The following is a 9,803-nucleotide window of genomic DNA, read 5'->3' as shown; positions in this document are numbered from 1 at the left end:
ACTGCACTGCTGGGTGCCTAGTAGATTTTTTCTTACATTTCTTCAAAGTAAATGTCTCACTGTCTGAACCCTCCTATCTAGAACACTCCAGTTGCTTTCTATAATCCCTATTACAAACACTTGACTGGGTTAAGCTACTCAGAGGGACCCACAGAAGTGACCCTTTGATGACAGCTACACAGTGTCTAGAGAGGTGCACAGGGAGCAAGGGATCCTCTGAAGCAGAGATCTTCAAACTGAGGAAAATTGTGTCCTGGTGGTTAACAAAGACTGTAGAAGGGGCACACGGACACAACTGAGTTGAAAGGATTCCCTTTTTTTCCAGATTCTCAACTTCCATAAGTACTTTGCTAAAACTGATCTGTGGCAATAGAGTCAACTAGTTTGATTTTCCCACTTTCCCTTCTCAACCTCCCTTCTCCCAGTACACAAAAGAAAGGCATACTCTCATCCAGTTCAGCTTAGAGTATAAGATCTGCAGGATGTCAAAGGTAAAGAAAACCTCTTCCATCCTCTAGTGTCAAAAAAATACATCACTGTGAAGGAGAGTCCCATGAAAGCAGAGTGAAAAGAACATCACTGAGAAATGCTGAAAATCTTTGAATTATAATTCATCTAAGAAAGTAAGGCCCCATGCCTTATCTATTCATATATCTTAAAATTTACAAGATGATTGTCACAAGGACTAGTATTGTCATAATTATTTGAATCAAAGACTGAGAAACATATTCTGACAGAAAGTAATTTGATTTGGCTGATTAGTTTAATAATGAGAACTGGCTTTGCCTCTAAGAATCTGTGACACGTTTTTCATAAATGAGTTAAATATGCAGCTTCTAGATGTTAGGGAAATATATTTAAGTGTGATGAGGATTTTATCAAAACAATAGTGTCTTAGCAAAAGTGTATTGGAATTTAATTAACATTTTTACTTTCCCAATTCTTTCTGAATATATCAGGTTAAACAAGGTGCCTCTAAGTGAGAAGGTAGCTGACATCATTAATGATTTTTTAATAAGTCTTCGCAAAGCTTTTTTTGATATATAATTTCAGAACTAAGAACCTGAATTACTAACTGAGTAACAAATTCTTTGCAGGCTGAGTAGTTTCCAAATCTTTGCTTTCCACAAAATTGAAGGAGAACCTAACTAACTTGTCAGCTAATAGATCATTGAAAATAATCTTGATGATAGATTATTATATGGTTTTTATCCTGTAACTCAAAGAATTAGCTGACATTTCAATAATAAATTGCTTTCTTTCCCATCTACTTTTTGCAAACCAGGTAAGAGAAAACAGGAAGAGAATTAATGTTGAATTGAGTCTCAATCTAACAATAAGAAATACTCACCCACTGACATAAATAAGTATGTGGTAACACTCAGTCCCACTAATGGTCATTAGGAGATAACTTTTCAATAAACTTTTACTTTACATGTTTACTGATCATTTACCAATATTTAAAATATTATAATGATATTACATAATCATTGTAATAATATTGTAATGATAACTAACTCCAGAAGAAATTTAACACTTGGAGCCCTATAGTCACAGAAAATAATTTTTTAATTAATTTCAGGTTACATACATGTTTTTTGTTGCTGCCTCAAGGTGACTCAGCATAACTGTGCAGAACCCTTTGGCGGGACTGGAGCCCACTGGACGTCTAGGGGAGATTATGCCTCCAAGCCTCAAGCAGCATGATCAGTAAAGCATAATATGTATCAGGATAATTCTATAAGAAAAGTGAGATGAAAATATGAGTACCAGAAGAAAAATAAAGTTGTAAAATTTCTAACTGTTAAAGAAGAGCTTGATTGGGTATTTTTTAGCAGATGATTATAAATATCAAAATGCTCAGAAATCTTGATTTACTTGATACATTTAAAGCCTGATGTAAAAGTTAAAAATGTCACTACAGATGACCAGAAATCGTATCCTTTCCAACCTTTTAAATTAGGATGAAAAACTTGAGATATCGACTTATAAATGTAAGAGGGTATATATAATTTTTCAAAATGCCTTTTGGTACTGTAAGATTGAAGAGTGTGAAGTCCACTGCCTTAGAGTAAGAAAGGACACCTTGGTCCCTGGGCCATAGTGGATGGTTACCCAGGAGGATGGCAGTGGCAGATAGCCAGACCTGCAGCCCACATAAGATAGGAGTATACAGAGGGCTGCCAAGCAGGCTGACCCCAAACCCTTCCCTCTCACAGAGCCATCCTAAGCCCCCACTGCTAGGCTTACTCTACCAGCCTCAGGGTGGAATGCTCATGGAGAGAGACAGGAGGAGCCCAGAGAAAGTCCTTGTAGTCACGGAAGCTGGCATAATACCCAGAGGTGAACTGCCCCAGCTGCTTCAAGGAAAGGTATCAACCTCTGTGCTGTTCCAGAACCATGAGTCACCACTGAGCTGGTGGAATACCTGAGCTCAGGCTTGGTAACTGGACAATTGCTGCCTCAAGGTGACTCAGCAGAACCGTACAGAACTCTTGGAAGAGGCTGGAGCCTACTCTACATCTGGGAAAGATTATGCCCCCCAACTCCCATTTAAACATCAGGATAAACAGCAGCAGCTCAGGTCTGTTGGGTTTCTGGGACACATGCCTCCAGCCTATCACTAACATAGAAGGCATTGTCTTGCTAGAAAGTGAACCTTTGAGGAACTGTGGGATACAGCCACTGCAACCATCCCTTGAAAGTTACCACCCAACCCTCAGATTTGTATCTTGACAGAAAGGGGACTGGAGCAGGGAATACTTTAAGAAAAGTGAACTGTCTATTTCACTGTACATAAATTATATTTCAATAAAATATATTTTTTAAAAAAAGTGAACTTGTCTTGTGGGGCTTCCAACAGGCCTATTTGCTGACCTTCTGGGGGTCAGTGCACTCAGAGGTTGTGAAAATCTGTGCAGGACAAAGGGGAATCCCATAAGCTCCCCACTTTCCCTCCTGCTGTAAGGCCCCACTGTTTTCTCTGCCTCCTTCCTTTTCTCCACTTATTGCCCTTTTTCTTCCTCTTTCAGTGAAACCTTCAGGTGGGAATGGTGAGGAGCCAGCCTCTCTGGAGTCTAACTCAGGATCCTTGGTTCCAGGGTCTGCTATACCCTATACCAGCTAATATACTACCTAAACACGGAATCTCTGAATCTTGGTTTCCCCATCTGAAAATGGGGCTCATAATGCCTGCTTTGCTTGCCTCTTTGGGGGTGTTTTAAGACTCAAGTGAGAATACACATGTCATATATTATGACCCATCCCTCAGCCTGAGGAACTGTCTCCTATCAAACACCTGCCTTCTTTAGGGCCATCTTTGCGGTCCCTTGGCCTCGTTGTCACTTCACCTTCTTCATCCTCTCCCACAGGCTGTATTGGCCCCTTTCTGCCCACCACAGGGCTGGCATAGAGCTGGAAATGGGATGCTCATGTCTTCTCCCCAGACATGAGTGTCTGCCCTTCAGTGCTGGAGTAAAAGGAAAGGTGTGGCTCTGACGCCCGTTCTGGAGAGAAGCAACATTCAGAGTTAAATGCGTGCAAGGGCTACAATGCTGTCAGCTCCTTTTATAGGGGAGAAAACAAGCCTTTGTTTGGGAGATGTAGGATGGATCGCTTAACTCTAGAACCAAATTATTAACATTATTGTAACATTTTGATAAATAAAATTTAAAAAAATGAAAAAACAGAGTACACCCACATCACAGGCAATGGGCAGGCCAATCCATCCAGCCCAGAACATAAATAGTCCCTCCCTGAGCCGGGCCTGCAGCAGCATGCTATACCTGAGGCAGGAGGTGAGGCCCAGGCATCCCAGTTCTTGACAGACCCCTGGCAGGATGGCTTCAGGTATGGCTCCCCTCCCTCCTTGGCCTGTCTTGTCCCCCACTGAAGGAGGCAGGCTAAATCCCTGAGGAAATGAGATACAGGGTACATTAATGCTTTAGTTTCCTTTTGCCTACAAGTGTTGTTGTTGTTGTTATGTGCCGTCAAGTCGGCCCCGACTCCTAGCGACCCCTCCGTAGTGAACGGCAAAACCTGGGATTTGAATTCTCATTTGTTTAATTCCAAAGCTGGCTGCTTTAGTCCCTCTCCATGGAAAGAAAATGCTCAGGAGGCAGCAATAGCTGGGAATTTAGATAGGGACGTCAGGCAAGCAATGAGAACTGTGTAGGGGTGGGGGGTGAGGTGATGGGCTGACGGAGACTGATGGTGTCTAGGAGAGGCATGGATCCTGATGGGGAAGGAGGTTCCTTGCAAACTTGTCCCAGCTTTCCTTTGTCCTACCTTTGTGTCGTCAGGTAAAATGTTAGCTGTGCACTTTGACAAGCCAGGAGGACCAGAAAACCTTTACCTAAAGGAGGTGGACAAGCCAAGCCCAGGAGAGGGTGAAGTCCTCCTCAAGGTGGCAGCCAGCGCCTTGAACAGAGCAGACTTACTCCAGGTACCTGCCACAGTAGGGGAGTAAGGGGCTCAGAGCCTGCTCCTTGGCAGACCTGCTTGAAGCCAGGTCTGAAGGTAGCTGGTGGGGGCTAGGTGACAGGGGCTAGATGTTACGTTTGTCTTCTTAGTGTCTATATCAGACTCTGGAGATATTCCAGCATTTACAACCCACTGAGCTGGCCACGGAAACCTCCTTATGTGGCCCCACCCTTGAAGCCCGTGTTGGGGGAGTCTGTCTACATATACACCAGCAGGAAAGCAACTTTAGTTTATGTTATGTAGCTTAGCCCACTTTGTGCTTGGCACTGTACTAAGTGAATTCTTTCATTCAGCTCTTAGAACCACCCAAGGAGATGGGTATATTTGTCCCATTTTAGTGATGATATAATTCTTTCATGAGAATAATTGCCAGTAAGCTGCTGAAATCAGAAACCTGGAATTTATTTTTAACATTCTACTTCCTTCTTCCTCCAACCCTGCATCCATTTCATGAGCATCCTTTGATTCTACCTACCTCCATAATGGCTAAGGCACTTGACTGCTAACCAGAAGGCTGGCGGTTCAAAGCCACCAGCCACTCCTCAGAAGAAAGATGGGGCAATCTATTTCCGGAGTGATACTGCCTAGGAAACCCAAGGAGGGGTCGCTATGAGTCAGGTCCAACTCAACGGCACATAATAACAATAATATAATAATACATCTTGAAGGAGCTCTGGCATCTGACTGCTAGCCAGAATGTTGGTGGTTTAAACCCACCAGCCACTCCACAGAAGCAAGACTGGGCAATCTACTTCTGTAAAGATTCACTGCTTCAGGAACCCAGTGGGGGTCGCCATGAGTTGGAATTGACTCAATGCCAGTGAGTTTTGTTTTTTGCTTTTTAAATACATCTTGAGTTGGTCTACTTCTTTCCATCACTGGTCTTGACACTATCCAAGTCCAAGCCAGTATCATCTCTTACCCTGGTGCCTGTCACGCCCCCTCCAGACCATTTTTCACATAGTAGCTAGGGTGATCTACAAAGAGATCACAATGCACTTGGGATAAAATCTAAATTGCCTACCCAGCTGATGAGGCCCTGCTGATGTGGCCGCTGACACCTCTCCAGCTCAGTTGGAGCCCTCTCTCTTGCTCACTACCTTCCACCCACTTCACACTTTCTCCTCCCTTACATCCTTTCCATTTGCCTTTCCCTCTCCCTGGAATGCTCTTCAGTCATTCTTTGCATGCCTGGCTCTTTCTCATCTTTCATGTCTCAGCTTAAACTGCACCTCCTTAGAGAGGGTTGCTGTCTATGCTGTCTAAAAGAGACCCTCCTATTAGTCTTTCTCATAGCATCCTTTCTCACAGCATCAAAACTTGCTCCAGTGTGTATTGTTGTATTTATTAGTTTACTTATTTCAAATCTGTCTTCCCCAACTAGATGGTAACCTCCACCATGACAGAGGCAATCTGTTTTGCCTAGAATGAACCTGACACACAGTAGGCATGCAATAAATGTTTGTTGCATGAGTGAGTAAGTGACAGAGGCAGAATTTGAACATAGATCTGTTTGGCTCCAAAGTTTGGACAGCTGCTCTCAGGAAGGAGGGGATTGATCTGCACATTGTAACAAGTGCACTCAACCACTATGAGGTCACAAGTCACAGCCTTGGTCCTATCCTTTGTTTGAACCCTATTGTGATCCAGGTCTTAGGTCCTATCAAGCAGCAATACTGTGTAACTGCCAAGTAGGGACTGAGCTCATTCCCTTGCAAGATATGGTATGGACCCATGAACCCCAGAGCTAGGCTAGTGTCCTTCCTACCTCACCCTTCCACAGGCAAGAGGGGATCAGAGAGCCAGTTTACAGGGTGTTTCCCCTGCAAGATCCAGTGTCCAGCCTTTCCTGACCCAACAATAGCCCACCTTCTTAGGGAGGCTAAGTTCAAAACAGGAAAAACAAGACCTAAGATGGCAGGAGTGTCCCCTTACCAGGTCTACCTTCCAGGGCTTCAGAGCTCAGCAAACTGCCACTCCACCTAACTCCTCTCAGTTCCCTGACACCTGACACCACCTGACAGCACTGACATTGACCTCCTAAATGAGACAGTAACTGGGGAGACTTCCTGGAGGGGTTCTCTTTAGAGTGATTATTCTGAGTGACTATCTCTGAAAAGATCCTGTGGAATAGATGTTTCTGGAATGATTGTTGTCAGAAAGACCATCTGAATTTTCTCTCATCCTAGAAAACAAAAATTGGCCTCCATGCAAATGTCACCTTCTCCCTCCAACAACCGGGAGGGCTGACACATGGCCCCTCTCATCAAACCCATTTACCTCTCTCTTCAGAGACAAGGCCAGTATGCCCCACCCCCAGGAGCCAGCAGCATTCTGGGACTTGAGGCATCTGGAAATGTGGCGGAGCTGGGACCTGGCTGCCACGGGCACTGGAAACCTGGAGACTCAGCCATGGCTCTACTACCTGGCGGGGGCCAGGCTCAGTATGTCACGGTCCCTGAAGGGTTTCTCATGCCCATCCCAGTAGGACTGACCCTGACCCAAGCTGCGGCCATCCCAGAGGCCTGGCTCACGGCCTTCCAGCTGCTGCACTGTGTGGGTGAGTATGAACCCTACCTCCCTCCTAACCCTCTCCTTCCAGACCTGCCACCTGAAGCCAAATGCTGAACCCAACCAGGTCTCCAACTGATCCAACCCTTACCTCTGAGCCCCTCACTGACACCCAACATATCCCTAGCCTCTAATCGCAGCCTCAACCTTTAATCCCAATGCTGACTCAGACCCGTCACCTGTAGAGACAACTACAGACCAAGTTTTTATGACCAATGTGAGGTCATTTTATGACCAAAGTTCTCAGAGCAGTTCTGGCTACTTGTACCCATTTCCAGAGGGGAGAAAACTCTTTTCCTTCTGCTTGGGTCCCTTATAGCCAGTAGAGCAGATACTCTTGTTCCATTCATGTTACGTGAAAAGGGATCAGCGCCAACCAGACATCTGTTCCAGGGATTATCTCTGTCCCAGCAGCCCACCTCAGGACAGTTCTGACACTCCACTCACTCCAGACCATCTGCTAGATTAATCCTCATCAAGGCTGCTTCTGCTTCGAAAACCTCAGTGGCTCCTCACAGTCAGTGCCCTCTGTGACCCAGACCCTATCTAATCCTGCAGATTTTTCTCTCATCACCCCCTCAGTGCTCTACAGTCCAGCACTACATGGTTTATGTTTCCAAAGCCAAACCTACCCCTTCCACCCCCTCCCCTTTCACTTGCCCAGAGTCTTCTAACTTGGATCATTGCTGTAGGAGGTGTACAAGAGGGAGAGACAGTGCTCATCCATGCTGGCACAGGAGGTGTGGGCACGGCTGCCATTCAGCTGACCAGACTGTTCAAAGCCATTCCCCTGGTGACTACAAGCTCCAAGGAGAATATTCAAATGGCCCAGAAGCTGGGTGCCACAGCTGGGTTTGCTTATAAGATAGAGGACTTCTCTGAGGAGGCTCTGAAGGCCACCCAGGGTATGTGTAAGTGTGTTTGTGTGGATCTCTGTGTTTGAAGGAGAGGTCAAGCTGACTCTTACTCAGGTAACTCTTCTCTTGCCATACTTCCTCCTCTTTCATAAGCTTCCCTCCTGCTTGTTTTTCTGTATTAGCTCTCTCTGCGTTGGATAACAGATTTCTCCAAAACAGAGTGGCTTAAAACAACAAACATTTATTATCTCACCATATCTGTGGGTCAGGAATCTATGAGCAGCTTAGCTGAGTCTCTCACCAGCAGCAATCAAGGTATCCACCAGAACTACAGTCATCACCTCAAGGCTTGCCTTGGGGAGGATCTGTTTCCAAGCTCACTCTTACATTTGTTGGCAGGCCTCAGGTCCTTGTTGTCTGATGGCCAAAGATGTCAGTTCCTTATCATGTAAACCTTTTTATTTATTTTTATTGTGCTGTCCATGAAAGGAGTTCTGGTGCCATAGTGCCTAAGGCATTTGACTGCTAATCAGAAAGCTGGCGGTTCAAAGCCACCATCCACTCCTTGGAAGGAAGATTGGTCAATCTACTTCCGTAATGATACAGCCTCCGAAACCCAATGAGGGGTGGCTAGGAGTCAGATCCGACTCAATGACCATGAGTTTGGTTTTTTGGGTTTGTTTTTTTTTTTTTTCTTTTCCATGAAAACTTATAGAGCAAATTAATTTTCCATTCAAGAGTTCATACACATTTTGTTTCATGACATTGATTGCAATCCCTACAATGTAACAGCTCTCTTCCCACTTCCTTGTGGTTACTTTTTCCCTGTGTCCTTCTTTCCTATGCATTCCTGGCCTCTGAGCTAACTGTGCAAATGCTGCCCTTCTGATCTCTCATGGTAGATTGTTCTGAGGAGTGTAACTGCCTAGTGTAAATGTTCACTTTGCAGGCCTGTCTATTTTTGACTGGAAGCCACAGAAGTGAGTTCAATTCCAGTCCAGAAGGGTGACTAGGGGCCTTGATCTTGGCAGTTCATCAGTCTCTATCAGACCAGTAAGGCTCATCTTTTTTATGCTTTAAAGTTTTGTTCCACATTTTTCTCCCACATTATCTAGGATCTCCAATTATGATCCTTTTCAGAGTGGCTGAAAGTGGTAGCCAGACACCATCTAGTTCTTCTTGTCTCAGGGTCATATAGGCTGAGGTCCCCATGACCTGATTGATTCCATACATCTTTGACTTTCTTCATTCTTTGCTCCAGACGAGGAGAGACCAATTGCTTCATCTTAGAGGGCTGTTTGCAAGCTTTTAAGACCCCAGTCATGACACCCCCCAAATAAAATAGGATGTAGAACAATATTTTTGTATAATATGTTTTGTTAAGTGAGCTTGATATCCTCTGCGACCAGGTCCCGAGCCAGTGGGCCCAGCCACTCACTCCCTTAAGGTGTTTGGCTGTGGCTCAGAAGTTATCATAACTTTGCCCCCTGTTGTTGGGTTGTTAGGTGCCATTACCCCCCTGTTAGTTCTATTATATGGACATTCTTACAGCAAATACAATTTTACTTATTTAGAAATATCATCTGCCAAACTTATATATGGTATATGGTATATTCTCTTTTGCATACCCATACCTGATCATTTAGCCTGACTACCGATGTATCCACCCATAGATTACTATTTGTTGTTGCTGATAATAAAGTATTGTGTATATAAAATATTTACCTTTGTTGCCTGTACCTCCTGTGCACCTCTCTGTGTCTTCTTTTTCCTTAGTGTTATTGTACTGGTCCCTTGCTTTTGGTATATTGCTGTGTTGGATAGGGTTCTCTGGAGAAACACAAAAACCAGCAAAGTATATATATATATATATATATATATATATATATATAT

General features: G+C 44.4%; 1 protein-coding gene across 1 annotated transcript in view; it reads left to right on the top strand.

Moving 5' to 3' along the window:
* The first annotated feature begins 4,306 nt into the window (after positions 1 to 4,306).
* The window catches only part of LOC103195664 (quinone oxidoreductase PIG3-like), a 27,098-nt gene continuing 21,601 nt past the window's right edge, over positions 4,307 to 9,803 (top strand). The window contains exons 1-3 of the mRNA XM_007939271.1: positions 4,307 to 4,444; positions 6,775 to 7,042; positions 7,746 to 7,958. Coding sequence (XP_007937462.1) covers positions 4,307 to 4,444; positions 6,775 to 7,042; positions 7,746 to 7,958 — 619 coding nt within the window. The remainder of the gene's footprint in view (positions 4,445 to 6,774; positions 7,043 to 7,745; positions 7,959 to 9,803) is intronic.

This window comes from Orycteropus afer, unplaced genomic scaffold (genome assembly GCF_000298275.1).
Source record: "Orycteropus afer afer isolate SDZICR_OR568_19922 unplaced genomic scaffold, OryAfe1.0 scaffold00058, whole genome shotgun sequence".
NCBI lineage: Eukaryota > Metazoa > Chordata > Mammalia > Tubulidentata > Orycteropodidae > Orycteropus > Orycteropus afer.
This window is presented reverse-complemented; position numbering and strand designations above follow the sequence as displayed.